Source organism: Myxine glutinosa, chromosome 2 (assembly GCF_964187855.1).
Source record: "Myxine glutinosa chromosome 2, kmMyxGlut1.1, whole genome shotgun sequence".
Lineage (NCBI taxonomy): Eukaryota > Metazoa > Chordata > Myxini > Myxiniformes > Myxinidae > Myxine > Myxine glutinosa.
This window is the reverse complement of record NC_136262.1, coordinates 111,841,779-111,861,284: the sequence shown is the minus strand read 5'-3', so window position 1 is coordinate 111,861,284 and position 19,506 is coordinate 111,841,779. Positions and strand designations below refer to the sequence as shown.

General features: G+C 45.3%; 1 protein-coding gene across 1 annotated transcript in view; it reads right to left on the bottom strand.

Annotated features, from left to right (window-relative positions):
- Window positions 1-21: 21 nt before the first annotated feature.
- Window positions 22-19,506, bottom strand: part of LOC137422310 (disks large-associated protein 2-like) — a 152,482-nt gene continuing 132,997 nt past the window's right edge. Inside the window, exon 7 of the mRNA XM_068109062.2 lies at window positions 22-288. Coding sequence (XP_067965163.1) covers window positions 22-288 — 267 coding nt within the window. The remainder of the gene's footprint in view (window positions 289-19,506) is intronic.

Here is a 19,506-nt window from a genome sequence, read left to right as displayed (position 1 = left end):
GACTTCATAACCAGGTTCGAATCATGAGCAATAGCTTTCATAAATTGCACGTGTCACGTCTTGCCTGTCACTGTGTTGCTCGCTCATCGTGCGCTGTCCGGTGGCCTTAAGGTAACTCTCACGGCGGGATGCCCCTTGAGGAGAGACCCCCAGAGGAGAGACCTCCAGCTGCCCATCAGAATCACCTCCACTCTCCTCATCACCCATTGCCTTGATGTAGCTGCCACTTCGCATCCGTCTGCATGGAATATCATCCTCGTGGCCGCCCACCCACTCCTCCTTGGGTACCTGTGCACCAGACAAAACGCAGCATGGTACAACCAACACAATAACACTGTGCACACGAGCAGGGAACATGTGTCTTCAGAATGAATACATTACTTGAACATGAATCCTTTATTGAGATTTCAGCCCATTAAACTCAGTACTTTTAAAGTGGGTCCATGATGAAAACACGAGCTGTGGCAGACAATCAATCAACACGCACACCAATCCGTACCCCCAAAACAACCAGCACGGCACAAAGTACTGAACAGCTAATGACATGGTACGAGAAAGAGCACCCATAGGTTACATCCTGCAGATGCACTGTGCCTAGGAGCAGGCCATCACCTATATAAACTAGCACCTGGCTTGTGGAGGGAGTTCTGAAAGCACGGAATGGGAATGCAGGATGCCAGCAGGGTAAGGGCATCAAGGACAGGTCGAGTACTGCACGATTCCACAGACCGGAATGCACGATCGGTGAAAAGCTGGAGGAAGGTTTCTACCTTGCGTGGCCTTGCAGGCGTTTTTATGGACCCCAGAGGTGCACCTCGGAGGTGGCGGTGCCGGACACGCGTGGAGCCCACCCGCTCGGGGATCCTTCCGGGAAGCGGAGCCGTGGGCGCTGGGCGGCGGCCACGGTCCTGCTGGAGATCGACGGGCCCTCCCGCCAAGCATCGTCCGTGGCACGGTCCGGACACGGTGATGCAGCAGAGCGGACGCACCGCTCGTTCCCACAGGCAGCAAAGCCCGGCGGCCAGGGAAGGAATGGTGTCCAGCAGGGCGGAGCAGGTAAAGCGTGAGTCACTCGCTAAACATAGCGAACAGTGGGGAGCACCGGCTTGTGGATCCGTTTCTCTATCCCCACTCTTTCCCTTCCCTCGATCTGTGCACAAGGCTGCAGTCGGTCACAAGACAACCATGGAGCTTCCAAGGAAAGTGAGCAGCAGCTCTACCACAAATCAATTGGTTTAGGGACAAAGTAGAACCAGAGAAGCGCCGCTCCATGCAAGATGCAGCAAAGAGGTAATATCACGGGTACCTGGCACGATTATCAATGAAAACCTGAACGGATGGCAAATGGACCCGAACTAATATCTTACCACCAAGTGGACCCGAACCAATACCTTAACCTTAGCGGGTATCATTTTGACCACAATAAAAACTTACCTGGTGCCAAGTGGCCTTGTTGGTGCCAACCTTGCCGTCAGGGAAATGCAAAAAAAATTGTGCAAATTTCAATGATGTAAACAAACAAAGAAAATGTAAATGTAAAACCCATAGATAACCCAAAATGGTAGAAAGTAAAATATGAATAACATCAGCCCTTCCCATTTTGAACAATCAATATCCATAATGCTGTTACCAGTGAAGAACTAAAATATACATTCTGTGCAAATCCAACAAAACTCCAAGCTAGTAGTATTATGTACAAATGTGATAATGTTGTGTATTAAACGCCACAATGACAAAGAGAAAAATAAAAACAACAAGTCAGGGGGACGACGATGATTCACGAGCGAGCGGTATTCAATGACAAAGGACGGACTATAACCGAAACAGGCCAGACCCGGAAATGTCAAAACGAAGGTTACTGAACTTGAAATGAGATAGAAAATAATGTCTAATCAGTTATGAGGTTAGTTAGCTACACAATACCGAAAATTCGGTTTGATTCCGACAACTTTGAAAATTTGACCTCCATGACCTTGAAATGTCAAAACGAAGGTTACTGACCTTGAAATGAGATAGAAGATAATGTATAATCAGTTATGAGGTTAGTTAGCTACACAATACGGAAAATTCGGTTTTGATTCCGACAACTTTGAAAATTTGACCTTTGTGACCTTGAAAAGTCAAAACGAAGGTTACTGACCTTGAAATTAGATAGAAAATAATGTATAATCAGTTATGAGGTTAGTTAGCCAGACAATACCGAAAATTCGGTTCGATTCCGACAACTTTGAAAATTTGACCTTTGTGACCTTCAAAGGTCAAAGGTCGAAGATTCTGAAATTTGTTGGAAAACTTGTATTTCATGATGTATGTGATAATATAAGATCATGTACGACATTTCACCCTATCAGGAAGCGAACAATGTAATAAAACCATCAAAAATCGACTTTTCTCAATTTTGTGACCTTGACCTTGGGGCGAAAATGAAAAATCGAGGTCCGTGGGGCTAGAAACATGACATTGGCCTAACGAAATATCTAACCGCCTGTCAGATTCCACCAACTCCCTCGGAGAAGATGTAGCTTGAACTCGATTACCCCTAAAAAGGCATCTTTTTCGGGCGTCGCTCCGCCCACAATGGGCGCAATACACCCACTATGGGAAGGACACAACTAGATCATGATATCAACCTCCCACCCAAGTTTCATAAAGATCGGATGATATCATCGGGCAGTTATGCTGCGGGCAGACAGACAGACACACAGACACACACCCATGACGAATATAGTGGTCACTCTGTTTGATGTCGACGAAAATATCGACCAGTCGACCATGGATGATTCCCAGTCTGGGTCGACTACATTGATGATTCCCAGTCTGGGTCGACTACATTGATGATTCCCAGTCTGGGTCAGCTACATGGATGATTCCCAGTCTGGGTCGACTACATGGATGATTCCCAGTCTGGGTCGACTACATGGATGATTCCCAGTCTGGGTCGACTACATTGATGATTCCCAGTCTGGGTCAGCTACATGGATGATTCCCAGTCTGGGTCGACTACATGGATGATTCCCAGTCTGGGTCGACTACATTGATGATTCCCAGTCTGGGTCAGCTACATGGATGATTCCCAGTCTGGGTCGACTACATGGATGATTCCCAGTCTTGGTCAGCTACATGGATGATTCCCAGTCTGGGTCGACTACATGGATGATTCCCAGTCTGGGTCGACTACATGGATGATTCCCAGTCTGGGTTGACTACATGGATGACTCCCAGTCTGGGTCGACTACATGGATGATTCCCAGTCTGGGTCGACTACATGGATGATTCCCAGTCTGGGTCGACTACATTGATGTGGGTCGACTACATGGATGATTCCCAGTCTGGGTCGACTACATTGATGATTCCCAGTCTGGGTCGACTACATTGATGATTCCCAGTCTGGGTCGACTACATGGATGATTCCCAGTCTGGGTCGACTACATGGATGATTCCCAGTCTGGGTCGACTACATGGATGATTCCCAGTCTGGGTCGACTACATGGATGATTCCCAGTCTGGGTCGACTACATTGATGATTCCCAGTCTGGGTCGACTACATTGATGATTCCCAGTCTGGGTCGACTACATTGATGATTCTCAGTTTGAGTCAGCTACATTGATGATTCCCAGTTTGAGTCAGCTACATGGATGATTCCCAGTCTGGGTCAGCTACATGGATGATTCCCAGTCTGGGTCAGCTACGTGGATGATTCCCAGTCTGGGTCAGCTGCATGGATGATCCACAGTCTGGGTCAGCTACATGGATGATTCCCAGTCTGGGTCAGCTACATGGATGATTCCCAGTCTGGGTCAGCTACATGGATGATTCCCAGTCTGGGTCGATTACATTGATGATTCCCAGTCTTGGTCAGCTACATGGATGATTCCCAGTCTGGGTCGATTACATGGATGATTCCCAGTCTGGGTCAGCTACATGGATGATTCCCAGTCTGGGTCAGCTACATGGATGATTCCCAGTCTGGGTCGATGACATTGATGATTCCCAGTCTGGGTCGATTACATGGATGATTCACAGTCTGGGTCAGCTACATGTATGATTCCCAGTCTGGGTCGACTCCATGGATGATTCACAGTCTGGGTCGATTACATGGATGATTCACAGTCTGGGTCAGCGACATGTATGATTACCAGTCTGGGTCGATTACATGGATGATTCACAGTCTCGGTCAGCTACATGGATGATTCACAGTCTGGGTCAGCTACATGGATGATTCCCAGTCTGGGTCAGCTACATGGATGATTCCCAGTCTGGGTCAGCTACATGGATGTTTCCCAGTCTGGGTCAGCTACAGGTATGATTACCAGTCTGGGTCGATTACATGGATGATTCACAGTCTGGGTCAGCTACATGTATGCTTCCCAGTCTGGGTCGATTACATGGATGATTCCCAGTCTGGGTCAGCTACATGTATGATTCCCAGTCTGGGTCAGTTACATGGATGATTCCCAGTCTGGGTCAGCTACATGTATGATTCCCAGTCTGGGTCAGCTACATGGATGATTCCCAGTCTGGGTCAGCTACATGTATGATTCCCAGTCTGGGTCAGCTACATGTATGATTCCCAGTCTGGGTCAGCTACATGGATGATTCCCAGTCTGAGTCGATTACATTGATGATTCCCAGTCTGCGTCAGCTACATGTATGATTCCCAGTCTGGGTCAGCTACATGGATGATTCCCAGTCTGAGTCGATTACATTGATGATTCCCAGTCTGCGTCAGCTACATGTATGATTCCCAGCCTGGGTCAGCTACATGGATGATTCCCAGTCTGGGTCGATTACAATGATGATTCCCAGTCTGGGTCAGCGACATGGATGATTCCCAGTCTGGGTCGATTACATTGATGATTCCCAGTCTGGGTCAGCTACATGGATGATTCCCAGTCTGGGTCAGCTACATGGATGATTCCCAGTCTGAGTCGATTACATTGATGATTCCCAGTCTGCGTCAGCTACATGTATGATTCCCAGTCTGGGTCAGCTACATGGATGATTCCCAGTCTGGGTCGATTACATTGATGATTCCCAGTCTGGGTCAGCTACATGGATGATTCCCAGTCTGGGTCGATTATGGATGTTTCTCAGTCTGGGTCGATTACATGGATGATTCACAGTCTAGGTCAGCTACATGGATGATTCACAGTCTGGGTCGATTACATGGATGTTTCCCAGTCTGGGTCAGCTACAGGTTTGATTACCAGTCTGGGTCGATTACATGTATGCTTCCCAGTCTGGGTCAGCTACATGGATGATCCACAGTCTGGGTCAGCTTCATGGATGATTCCCAGTCTGGGTCAGCTGCATGGATGATCCACAGTCTGGGTCAGCTCCATGGATGATTCCCAGTCTGGGTCAGCTACATGGATGATTCCCAGTCTGGGTCAGCTACATGGATGTTTCCCAGTCTGGGTCAGCTACAGGTATGATTCCCAGTCTGGGTCGATTACATGTATGCTTCCCAGTCTGGGTCGACTACACGGATGATTCCCAGTTTGGGTCGACTGCATGTATGCTTCCCAGTCTGGGTCAGCTTCATGTATGATTCCCAGTCTGGGTCGACTACACGTATGATTCCCAGTCTGGGTCGACTGTGGATGTTTTGTCGGATGGGTTTGTGGATGGTGTTCACTGATGCTGCACACGTGATTTGCTCTTCCTTCCGGGTTTCTCTCTGATAAGTAGCATTCCTCAAGTAGGTATCAGAAGATCAAGGGTTGGCATTTGAGCGCAAGGTATGCGCACCTGCCTCTAAGCGTGTTGATCCTGGGTTTGAGGTTCGACCCAGCTATAAACTTTCACTCTGGTGTTTTTGGCAATGGGTGAGTGAGTTATAACCAGCACCCTGAACATAATATAAACTCTTCTCTCCACTTTCACTTTCAGTCAAACGTCAAGCCTGGTCAACCGATTTGTGAAACACCTTGTTGGAAAACTTTCCCTAGAAGGTGGGAATAATTGTAGCTGTTGAAGTACAGTCGTTGTCGTAGTAGTAGTAGTGGTGGTGGTAACAGTGGTAGTAGTCAGAAGACCAAATGAGGTAATCCTGGTGTAATGTGTTCATTTGCTTTAGGTACATTTCTGAAGGACCAATTTGTGACGTTTTCATTTTTCAACGTTGGAACATCTTCAGTTGTTGCACCGTAAATCCATCACACCGTTACTCAGAGTGAATCTCACTGAACCCCCAATGGCTTCTGCTTGTAGCTCGTTTGTTGTGATATTCCTGTCATCCCTATCAAACACTCGGAGAGTTTGTGTTTTACCACTCCAGTCACTCCAACGATTCCTTGTTATGATCCCCATTTGATTCGGTCTCCAAGTTTCCTTCGTGCCGTCTGGGAGTGAAAGGGACTTGACTGCTTTTGCTCTTTCTGAAGGAGTGATCAAAGTCATTGGGTATTGACACTTAAATGAGGAATGTCATCCTTCGTTTTGTTTTCATTCCCGAGTGCGTCAGCTGGTCTCATTGCCTTGTTTTCGTGTTCACCTTGATGGAATGGTCAGGTCAAAGATGAGCATTGAGCCATAATTATCGATCACTCTTTCTGAGACATCATTCCATGACTTTACACCAACTGCAATAACTTTAGATTTGGGTTTAGAGTCAAAGTCATGAAACAAAATAAGACCTCAGAAATATTTCAATACCCTTCGTACCTGTTGCATGAAAATAGGTCACAGACGGGGCACTTATTGGAGGAAGTTATAGACCGACCTCTTACAACACTTTGGGATAACAGGACAGCCTCGAGCTAATGCACTCCATCGTAGATCCATCTTGTCTCGAGTTCCAGGCCCATCTGTAAACTGTCCCCCTGGTGTTTCGTCGGCAGGGCGTTGAACATGCCGAGCTTCAGAGAAGACTTTCAGATGGCCGTGCCGCATCATAAGATTTCACCTGATGTTAAAAATTCCAGCTTACACTTTTAAAAGAAAAAAATTAACAACCGAATACAATTAGTGTGTTACAACTGAGCCTAAATTTGAATTTTCAATCCAGAAATTATCAGGGAAATTGTAACGAAGCAACCTGTTAACTAGCCCCTAACACGAACACTGAAGATGTCTCCGGGGCTTCCAGAAAATGGATATTATTGTGATGCAAGTCATGCCAATAGCTCATGGGTCGGTTTCCTTACCAACCGTGACCAATTGCAGTCTTTGTGCAGCTTCAAAGTTCTCATGGATATGGGACAATCCTTGTTAGGAAATATATTAGGTTTACGTGGGCGTTATGATGTGATGTTTTATCACTCATCCCTGAGGATGCGTCATAATGATGTCTGTGGAAGTGATGCAGTTGTGGAGATATATAGAGAGTTTTCAGACCTGCCTGGGATTATAAGGAATGAAATACATCTGCCACCTCACAGCATATAAAACATATCAAATGTCGCAAAGCAGCTTCACGTCACAATGACTCAGCCCATTTTAAGGTGGCTACAAACTCGCTTACATATTCTATAGTTAGTAAAACATGACTATACTATGCCCCATACACCCCCGAGAACATGCCCCACAATGCTCTGGAGGCCGAGAACATGCTCACAATCTCCTAAAGGCCTAAAACATGCCCAAAACCCCCTTAGGACGACAATATGCCCCATTAAGCCATGGCCAAAAATATTTGCACCCCTGCACTTTTTCAAATAATGCACCATTTCTTCCAGGAAATTGAATAAATAAATAAAATATTTTGGTATTTCTTTGGTTTGCAGTGGAATAAAACAAAAAAATCTGAAAAAAACTACAAAATCTTAGCTTATTCCACACAGAAATCCTAAAATGGTCTGGACAATATTATTGGCACTTTTTAGAAATTGTTATAAATAATTAGATTTCAAGCAGGTGATTCTCCTTTCCTTTTGAATTGAACTCACCTATGGTGAGTTGCAGGTGCCTGCAATATTAAAATCACTCATTCAACCAGTTTGAATCGAGAAAAGGAGTCTTTCTGCTGTTTTGTGTCACTGTATGTACCGCAATGAGCATGGAGAAAAGAAAGAAAACCAGAGAATTGTCTAAGGAGGTCAGACAGAAGATTGTAGCCAAGCATGGACAATCTCAAGGCTACAGGTCCATCTCCAGAAACCTTGATGTTCCTGTGTCCACCGTACACAATGTTATCAGGAAGTTTAAGGCCCATGGCACTGTACCCAACCTCCCTGGACGTGGCCGCAAGAGAAAACTTGATCGAAGATTGCAGCAAAGGATGGTTCGAATGGTGGAGAAGCACCTCAATCAACTGCCAAACAGATTCAAGCTGACCTTCAGACACAAGGTACAATAGTTTCAACATGCACCATCCGTGGCCAACTCAATGAAAGGGGGTTCTATGGTCGGAGACCCTGGAAGACCCCACGACTGAGAGAGACACATGAGAAAGCCCGACTGGAATTTTCCAAAGCACACCTGAACAAGCCAAAATCCTTCTGGGACAATGTGCTGTGGACAGATGAGACCAAATTAGAGCTTTTTGGAAAAGCACATCATCTCTATGTTTACAGTAAACAAAATGAAGCCTTCAAAGAAAAGAACACCTTCCCTACTGTCAAACATGGAGGAGGTTCAGTGACGTTTTGTAGTTGCTGTGCTGCCTCTGGCACTGGATGCCTTGAATGTGTGCATGACATCATGAAATCAGGAGATTACCCAGGTATTTTGGAGCGCAATGCTCAACCCAGTGTCAGAAAGCTGGGTCTCCGTCGAAGGTCATGGGTCTTGCAGCAGGACAATGACCCCAAACACACTTCAAAAAGCTCCCAGGAATGGGTCAAGACAAAACTCTGGACTGTTCGGAAGAGGCCAGCAATGAGTCCAGATCTAAATCCCATTGAACACCCATGGGGAGATCTGAAAACAGCAGTTGGGAGAAGGCACCCTTCAAATCTGGGAGAACTGGAGCAGTTTGCACAAGAAGAGTGGGCCAAACTGCCAGTAGAGAGGTGTAGGAAGCTCATTCATGGCTATAGGAAGCGCTTGACTGCAGTTATTTTGTCCAAAGGTCGTGCTACCAAATATTAAGTCTTGGATGTCAATAATTTTGTCAATGCCATTTCTTTTTATTTTCTGAATTAAAAGGATATATTAAGTTCTGAATCAAAAACAAAGGTTCTGTGATATTAACAGTGAAATAAAGAATTGTGGATACCAAATACTTTGGTCAATTTCAACTTATTTTTAGAGAAAATTGTGAGTCATTTGCAAAAAGTGCAAGGGTGCCAATATTTTTTGCCACGGCTGTACATCGATCATGGTGGTTATAAAGCTCGGACAGATTTCAAATGCACTTTATACCAGAGGCCCCCCTGAAGACTGAGGTCCATACTGTTAAAAAGACCCATGCCCCGATTGTTACAAAGCTTGGCAGTCTTCATGCAAGTGTTTCACTGACGATTTCAAATGCAGCGCAGAACGTTGAGTCACATGGTCCAACCGCCATTCCGCCGTCTAACGCATGGCGTTACTTCCGCTTTACGTTCACCAAATTGAGGCAGCATTATAATTTTCCCGAACATTTGCATTAATTTTAAGCAACCTTTACATAAGTTATTGTCTCCAAGGATAATTTCTGTGTTTAAGGGGGGGAACAGACGGCATAAGCCTATTAAATACACTGTACAGAATATTTGTGAAATTCCAAAATCATGTATGTTTTAACAGCACATATTTCTTTATGCAAATATTTTTTTGAAAAAAATTCGGGAGCATTCGAAGCAGTGGTCTGTTGCCTTATACACACACCATCAGGTTCAATTTTTGGTCCAAATGAAAAATATACAATTTTCCCATCGTTTTGGATTCATTTGAAGGAACGTTTACTTCATGTTTCCTCTCCAAGAAGCATTTCCGTGTTTCAGGGTAGGACAGACAGACAGACAACATTAGCCTATTATATGTAGAGATTTTCAGAAAAAATATTTGTGAGTGTCGGCAAAAGATAAAATAATACTTGAGACCTTTGTCAGTGATAAACAGGAAATACATCTGATTACTGGTGAATTCTGTGAGCAAGACTGACACATTGTGCTCCTCAAATCATATGCTCTCCACTACGCGGTTATTTCCGCCATCTTGTCGGCAATATTACAGCTTCAAACTGCTGCACAACCTTAGTTTAGAATTCAAACCCCATTTTAAAAAGCTCGCGCCGTTCTGATCCTCACTGGCAGGTAAGCGAGAATCCCATAATGAACGACTTGCATGTAAATAAAATAAATAGCACCGCAAAGTGGGCGTAACCCCTCAGCCCATGCATGGTGGAAACCAATTTCAAGGTGGCTGCCGTAGCGGCCATATTGAAAATCGCAGCGCACCCATTTTCGAAAGGCGCCTTCCTCTACTCAACCCCAACACACACTGCAAAAATGGATTTAATCGGACAAGCCATTCTGCTCGAAATTGACAGAAACCAATTTCAAGATGGCTACCGTGGCGGCCATATTGAAAATCGCAGCGCACCCATTTTCGAAAGGCGCCTTCCTCTACTCAACCCCAACACACACTGCAAAAATGGATTTAATCGGACAAGCCATTCTGCTCGAAATTGACGGAAACCAATTTCAAGATGGCTGCCGTGGCGGCCATATTGAAAATCGCAGCGCACCCATTTTCGAAAAGAACCTCCCTCTACTCAACCCCAACACACACTGCAAACATGGATTTAATCAGACAAGCTGTTCTGCTCGAAATTGACGGAAACCAAAAGTTGACGGACGTCTGGATGGCTGCCGTGGCGGCCATATTGAAAATCGCAGCGCGCCCATTTTCGAAAGGAACCTCCCTCGACTCAACCCCAACACACTGCAAAAATGGATTTAATCGGACAAGCCGTTCTTCTTGAAATTGACGGAAACCAAAAGTTGACGGACGCCCGGACGACAATACCCCTTAGCCCAATTTGGGCTGAGGGGTGAAAAGGAGATGTTGTTTTGACATCTCCTTCAATTGACCCCTTCAATAGAGGGTGCATGTCACCACATTTGCTGTCCGCCATATTGGAGTAAAGCAAACAAACCGAAACTACACGTGGACTGCATCATTGTATTTACATTTGTTAAAATAGGAGTGAAAATGGTGAATTTTTGCGCATTATTTTGTTGTGACAATTGTGCCGTTAGGGAGTATGCCTCAAACCCACTCGAACAAGGCCCAAAACCCACTCGAACATGCTCCAAAAAACCCTAGAACATGCTCTAAAAAAAACCCAGAACATGCTCCAAAACCCCGAGAACATGCCCCAAAACCCCTGGATGCCTAGAACATGCCCCCAAAACCTGCCCAAAAAGCCCTAGAACATGCCCAAAAAGTCCAAGAACATGCCCAAAAAACCCCTAGAACATGCCCAAAAAACCCCTAGAACATACGCCAAAGTTGCTAGAACATGCCCCAAAACCCCCTAGCCCAGGACATGGCCAAAAAACCCCTAGGATATGGCCCAAAAATCCAAAGAACATGCCACAGAACCCCCTAAAACATGCCCCAAAACCCCCTAAAACATTCCCCCAAACCCTCTAAAACATGCCCCATAACCCTCTAAAACATGCCCCATAACCCCCTAAAACATGCCCCAAAACCGCTTAAAACATGTCCCAAAATCCCCTAAAACATGCCCCAAACCCTCTAAAACATGCCCCACAACCCCCTAAAACATGCCCCAAAACCCCCTAAAACATGTCCCAAAATCCCCTAAAACCCCCTGAAACTTCCCCAAATCCCCTAAAACATGCCCCCAAACCGCCTAAAACATGCCCCACAACCCCCTAAAACATGCCCCAAAACCCCCTAAAACATGCCCCAAAAACCCCTAAAACATGCCCCAAACCCCCCTCGAACATGCTCCAAAACCCCGGAGAACATGCCCCAAAATTGCTTTGAACATGCTTCTTACAAGATGATGCCTAAGAATCAAATGCAGGCCAACTTTGCCCCACATAATACAAAACGTGTCCGATAAACAAATTGGGCAAAATTCGCACAGTACTTTTTTTATGCCCCCGCCGACGAAGACGGAGGCATTGTGTTTTCAGTTTGTCAGTCCGTCTGTCCGTCCGTGATAGGTCTTCGTTCCCGCGATAACTTGAGAATGGCTGAAGTGACCTAATTCAAACTTGGTTGCAGGTATGTATAATGATGTAAAGAGTAACTGATTAGCTTTTGGGGTCAAAGGTCAAAGTCTGTAATAGGTCTATAACTTGAGAACGGTGAAGTGATCCAATTTAAAGTTGGTACAGATATATGTAATGATGTAAAGATCAAATGATTATATTTTGGGGTCCCGAGGTCAAAGGCCAAAGGTCATGCCAGGAAAAAATGTGATACCTTGTGAACAGCTGAAGGGATTTAAATTAAAACTTGGTACAGGTATGTATAATGATGTAAACATGAACTGATTAAATTTTGGGGTCAAGAAGTCAAAGGTCAGAGGTCATGTCAGGTAAAAATCAAATGAGTTTATCTTTGCATTATCATATACTAGGGCATGCCCGTACTATATATATATCTAAAATTATATCCCCCCCCCTCTATTTACATGAAATGGTTTGGTCCAAAGCGAACGGCTTGCGAGTACGGTGTTTTTTATCGGACCCGTGGAATTATAGATAGTAGTTTTAATTAGTTTTAAAACATAGTTTAACGGCAACATAGTTTTCCAACGTGAAATAAATGAATACGCTCTCAAATGTGCCGTCCGAGGCAGAGTCTGTTCGCCACGTTCGGCACACGTGATAGCTCGCTGCTCTCTGATTGGTTGAATCGTTTTTTGGACATAGCTCGGTAACTACTTGTCCGATTAATATGAAACCTTGAAAAGGCACATCCTCGGGTCCCCAGCAATATACCTGGCAAGTTTAAAGTATATCGGACCCGTGGTTGTCGAGAAACAGCGGTCACAGACATACAAACATACAAACATACAAACATACACACAGAGATTACTGGAATTATAGATAGATAATTATACAAAGTTTGGTGAAAATCCCATGACTGGTTCACAATTTGGATCGGTTAGAGAATTTTTACCTGATGGGACATCTGACATTTGACCTATTGACCCCAAAATCTAATCAGTTGATCTTTACGTTGTTATACACACCTTTACCAAGTTTGAATTCGATCCCTTCAGCCGTTCTCAAGTTATAAACCTATTACAAGGGGTTGAACAAGGGGCAAAGGACCAGAGGAAGGGAGGAGAAGCAGCACAAGAACACAAGGATGTACTGTAGTGCAAGGTGAAAGGGAGGGTGTGTAGGTACCATTGGGGGAAGAAGGGTTGAGTCTTAGCAGGTGCAGTAAATATCTAAAGTAGAGAAGAGAGAGAGAGCATGACGTGGTGATGTGCAGCGGAGTTGAAATCCTCGAGAAGAAACACAGGACAACAGACTTGGGATGAGTCCAGTGCAGAGTACCGTGGATAACAACAATTGTGCATTTTATGAGAAAAGCATGAAATTTCTAACATAGTTAGTGCATACCATAAGGTTTATTTTCAGATGTGGAGGGAAGTCAGATTTGACCTCTGAGGACCGTGAGAGGTCAAATCCAAAATGGCCGCCAGTCCACGAAGTCTAATATTCAAACGCGCTTAATTTTGGAACCAAATAGTGTAGAAAAACATGATAGGTGTCATTTCCAACTAAATTGGGGATGCCCAGAGGTGAATGATGCTTTCAATGAACTCCTAGGCATGCCAAGTGAGGTCAGTGAAGGCTCAATGTTACTGCTAGAGCGATTTGTGGTGCTGATGCACGACCGATCCAGTGAGAACACAGAAGTGAATGATGCCAGGAAACAGCTCTTCACACAGAAGTGTAGAACTCTAGAGAACATTCCTCCAACCCAGGCAGCACTCAAGCAGTACACCAAGCGCACTTGCTACCAGGCCAACTGTTGGAACCAGGCATTGGTCATGGATCCAGAGATTCCAGACCCATCTGAGTGGGGCTGGACAAAGGAGACAACTGGGTGGCAGCCTCTTTGGACCGCTCTCCCTGAAGCATCAAAATCGTGCCATGAATTGATCCACTGTGGCTGCGAGAAAGGGTGCACTGGACGCTGCAAGTGTGCCAAAGCCGCACTCAAGTGCACTGCACTGTGCTTCTGTTCTGGAGACTGTTAGATTTTGATCATTACCAATTTTCATCATTGCACTTAAGCTTTTGTGGACATATTTGGTTAACTACAGTTATTTTTTCAGAGGTTATTGCATCATTCCTTGCAGTGTAAACACTTTTTTTTCATCATTTCTGGTCTTTGGGTGTTCTGTACCTATCCCTGTACCTGAAAAAAATTAAGTTTTAAAAGTTCAAATGAACTTTTTCCAATAGCAGTTCCAACTGCAGCATCATAAAAATAGATATTTAACGTAATTTGACCTTGACCATGACCTAAATGCATGTCCTTGAGTTCTGGCGATCTCAAAAGTATCACCAAATGAATGGGCATCCCCAATTTAGTTGGAAATGACACCTATAATGTTTTTCTACACTGTTTGGTTCGAAAATTAAGCGCGTTTGAATATTAGACTCGATGGACTGGTGGCCATTTTGGATTTGACCTCTCACGGTCCTCAGAGGTCAAATCTGACTTCCCTCCACATCTGAAAATAAACCTTATGGTATGCACTAATTATGTTAGAAATTTCATGCTTTTCTCATAAAATGCACAATTGTTATAATATGAGAGCTTATCCGCCGTACTACATGAGGAGGATGACTGAATGGAGATGAGTGTTCAGTTTAGACTTGTGGTGGGTAACAAGGTAGTGTTTCCAGTAAAATGTGTGACCTAGAGTGGTTGGGGTTTGCTAGAGAGGTGAGATAACTGGAAGATAAACACCTGAGAAGATGGTTTTAAAGTCGGCATGTGTGGGGCCTAATACTGCATTACAATAGAAAGACAAAATATTCAGAGCCAACAGTGAAATAATAATCAAGTTGCTGGCACGATAGCCGAACCATCTAGATATTGTGAACACTAGATTATCAAAACTAACGAGCAAAACTTTCAAGGCGTCCGTCCGAGCCCCTCTTTCCCCTCTTCTTCCTACATCTCTCAAATTTCCTCCAGACTGCAAAAGCAGGTGCTAAGTTCAGCAGATCGTTTTCAAATGTTCAATGTGAGACACAGAGCACATGGTTTCACTTCTTGCCTTCATCATTTTTTTGTTTGGTCTTGTCCGTTTTTGTTTTTTTAGTGATTAATGTTAGCTCTTGCATGAGCCTCGATCTTGTATACAAAAAAAATAAAAATAAAAATCTTGTTTGTGATGTCATTTAAACGTGCCTGTTGTGCAAAGATGTAACAAGCATAAAGGCGATCCAGCAAGTAGCTAACAAGCTGGCTCCATAAACAAAGGTTTACATTCAACCTTGGTGGTGGATGGCTTTGAAGGCCATAAAATACAACTTGATGAGACTTTCCTTTGTGGGAGGTGCACAGGAGGTGGTGCACACGCACATCTACACTTGCCAATACAGATTGGCATCTATGGGCACCTTGATGATTATCCTCGTGGAGTTTGGGGCCTTTAGCCTTTCCGAATGACCTTGTTGCCGCTTGGTCTCCAGCGGTGGTGTCGGCGTACGAAGAGGTGGTCACCCAAACGGGTGGCCGCTTCTCGCCGTCCAAACATCGCCACCCAACACACTACAAAAATGTCCTTGAAGAGGTAAGAGATTTTCTCGGTGCTATTGGAGAAGCAGGAAAATGTGCCAGGCATCTCCTGCAGAGTTTGCCAGCCCAGACGACATCAAACAGGACTGGACGGAAACGACGGAGCAAGATGTTTTGCCCTCGATGGTGTTGTATCATGGGGAGGTGCGCCATAAGGTGAGGGTCTTCAGCCGCTGGGTCCATGCTTTCCCTCCTGGGGCTGGTCTCAACCAGGTTCCGATTACTGGAACATGGAATGGGATCCCCCCCCCCCCTAGTGGGTTGTGCTCGGGCCTATGGCTTGCGCCCTCATCGAAAACGGCACCCCGATTGTACGTCACACAACACCAAGGTGCTTCACCCTGGGCTGGCCTCATGGGCCATATCCCGGGACTTACTCCCGTATGCTCATCAGCTGGGTAGTTTTGGCCTAGTTCCTCATGGCGGCCTGGCCTCACTAAGGGCGGGGAGCGTCGCTGGCCGCAGTACCAGGCGGGCTTGGGCTTCACTTGCATACAGCTCCCGATGGGATGCCGATAATCGCTTGCTTGTCCTGGCCCGATCTGGCTGCAACTGGTGGAAAGTGGAGAGCCATGGAATAGTCAAACTCCTCTGATGGCTTTTCACACTCTTCCATGATATGTGCCCACAAGCTCACCCTATGGCGATTCGGTTCCTCGCTTTCCGGGGACGCCAGATAATCTCAGAGATCGAATGACGACGTGCCAATGATGGGTGCAGATCCCGTGAAGCGCTGGTGCATTGCACCAGGGACCATTGCAGGGTGGGTCTACAGGCAACTGGTCTGCAAAATTTCTGAGCTCGAACCAAGAAAAACAGGAAAAGTCAGAAATTCGGATTCAATTTCCCACAATCCTCCAGGAATTCATGGGAAATGTTTTACCGGGAAGAAACAATAGCTTGGGCTCTATTTGTTTGAAAGTTTTTCTCATCTCAAGCTTGAGAAAATTAGGCTTGTACCATCTCTAATCTCTATCATATGTGGCATGTCAGTGGTGTAGCACAATTGCTGCCTGTGTGGCACAATAGACAACATAGAAGATGATGAGCAAGAAAATATTACCCTGGACCTTGTGTTGAACGGAACTTTGAGTAGAGGCCTTTTTAATCTCATTTGCACAAGGGCCTTCGCCAACATTCCGCAACATGGTTGAGGGTGGTTGTGGATGCCTATTACCTGGTTATATCTCTGAAATAACCTCATATAGTGGGTCCCGGTGTCCAGCCGTCCATCCGTTAGTATGTCCGTTAACATTTGACTAAAACAGCTCCTCACAAACTATCCGACCGATACGGACCAAATTTGGTACGATGCACCAGGACAATAAAGTCGAGGGGCTGTGCTACCCCATCCAAATTCGACCCTATAAAAGGGTATAAAAGTGGGGTTTTGCCCCTAATTTGGTTATTTCATTCAAAAATCTTCTCAGAAACAGACCAAACTGGCCATGCGGGTAGGACCGGGTAGGACCAAGCCAAATATCCCCTGGAAAGGATCCCACGTGCCCCCTTCCTGAATCCTTCGCTTTCACTAAAACTGGCTTCTGCTCCCAAACTACCTGGCCGATTCAAACCAAATCTGACAGGATGCATCAGGCCAGGTAGGTCTTCTTTTGTTGTGCTACGCATCTGGATTTGCCTCCTCAAAGGAGGTCCTAAATTCGGATTTTTTTTTTCTCCAAATTATATCCTCTGAAACATACCACCAGATTTGAATGGAACTCACTTGGAGGCATTTGGACCAGGCCCTGATCTAAAATTGTGCTCCACGTAAGCACCGGCTCCCGTGAAACGGGCGTCGTGTTGTGGTCTGCCCTCTCATATCCGTCCTTTTCACTGAAACATCTCCATAACTACAAGCCAGAATTTAACAAAATTTTACAGGATTTAACAGGGCGGCAGGGGTCTTCTAGGATTGTACTTCTTATCTGGATTAGCCCCACAGCACCAAATTTAGTTAAGCATTCAAAACTGGTCTTTGGCAAAATCCAATAAGGATCCCATTAACCAAAGTCGATTTAGTTCAAACAGTCCCTACCTGATTCCGCGTTGTCGGTCCCATCTCCGGTCACCCCACCCGTTGGGGAAATAAATGTCAGCGCCCCACGCAGCTATTTATTATTGTCAGAGAAAAATGTGAGTGTGTTGATATTGATGATGTGATGGTTTTGGTGATTTGAACACAGCAGTTCTAACCATTGTGGCTTCTGGCTTTTAGACATGTTCCTAAATTCTCTAACATTGCACGTGAGTACAAGATCCTTCCTATTCCCAAATGGTGCGATTTCAGATCATCAATTTGCATTCCGGCACAAAACGGTTTTTATACTACATCCTCTCAATAATGTATGGAGGGCACAAATGTCGAACAAGATGTCTGGGCAGTCTCTGGACAACTCTCGGGTATGTGACAGTCTTGGCAACCTGCTCTGCTTTCCAGTCTCACAAGGAATACAAGGTGGATACAAGGGAGATGGATGCAAGGTGGGTACAAAGCCACATTCATGCAGACTTAAAATCCCTTATCCCACGAACAGGCCGACAGCATTGGCCTCAGTCTCTCCTTCCTCTCCCTCATCCTATCTCCTCCCGGCATGGAAAGGAACAGCTGCTGGTCTAACACTTGCAACAATCCATTCAATCCTCGCAAATATCACATTCTCGACCTGTCACTCTGGAAAGATTGCCAAACGAGCCCATCGATGTATTTCTACAATTAACCACTGGAAGAGGCTCAGGTTATTGAACTTTTTGGACTCGCCATCAGTCACGACTTCTACTAGGTGAAGTTGGCCTTTAAAGTCAGCTTGGGCATCCTCCACCGTGCCAAGTCAGTCCTTAAAATATGAACTTGTCACAGCCTAAAAGGATTCGCACTGATTGGTTCATAACCACATGGAGGACTGCTCTCCTTTATTACAGGCTCGCACACCTGCTTAACACCTGTCTCTCTTGGATGCAGAAAAACAGGGGCTGCTGTTGGCCTCATTGCAGATAACTTGTTGGCCTCTTTTTGCTTTCTGTGCCTCACTTCAGGTCTTGCTCCCCATGCCATTATGATTCCTGCGTCCATTTCCAACACATCAAGGTTGTAAATGTCCTCATAGTAACTCCTTCCTTGGAAAACTAAATATTCAGACTTCCTGTACAACTACACTCTGTCTTCTCTCACTTGTGCAATCTTCTTCCTCAGACCATTAGATCCCACTCTTCCTTCAAGGGCTTCACCCAAGTTGGAAGTACACCATTGTCCAAGGTCATTGTACATCCCTACTTTTGATATTTTACACCCTCAACTCAATAACCCTCCTCCAACTGTCGCTTCGACTTGCAGGTTTCTGAGTTTCTTTCCCTGTCCGGGCTTCTCCTGTCTATGTTCATCCCTTTGCTTGTTGCGTACACACGTTATTATCCAACGACTCCACGGTCAGTGCATTACCTTCTATCCGACGTCATCTCGCTCTTACTTTTTTTTTTGGAAAACAAGATCGAGGCTCATGTAAGAGCTAACATTAATGCCAAAAAAAAAAAAAAAAGGACACAAGACATAATAAAGGGAGCGGGAGACAAGATGGGCAGAGAGGGGGAAGCACATAAGAACAACATTTGAGAACAGGGACATCGGGAGATCTGTGGGAGGGAGAGGGTGTGGGGGGAGGAGGCGTGGGAAGGGGGGGGGGGGGGGTGGGAGAGGTAAGAAAACACATGGACACAGCTAGGACTTCCAGGAAAGAAGTCGGTATTTCAGAAAAGTGGATCTGGGGTGAATTAACGGGGGTAGAAATGATCAAGGTTTTGGATGGGGGTAGATAAGAGATGGT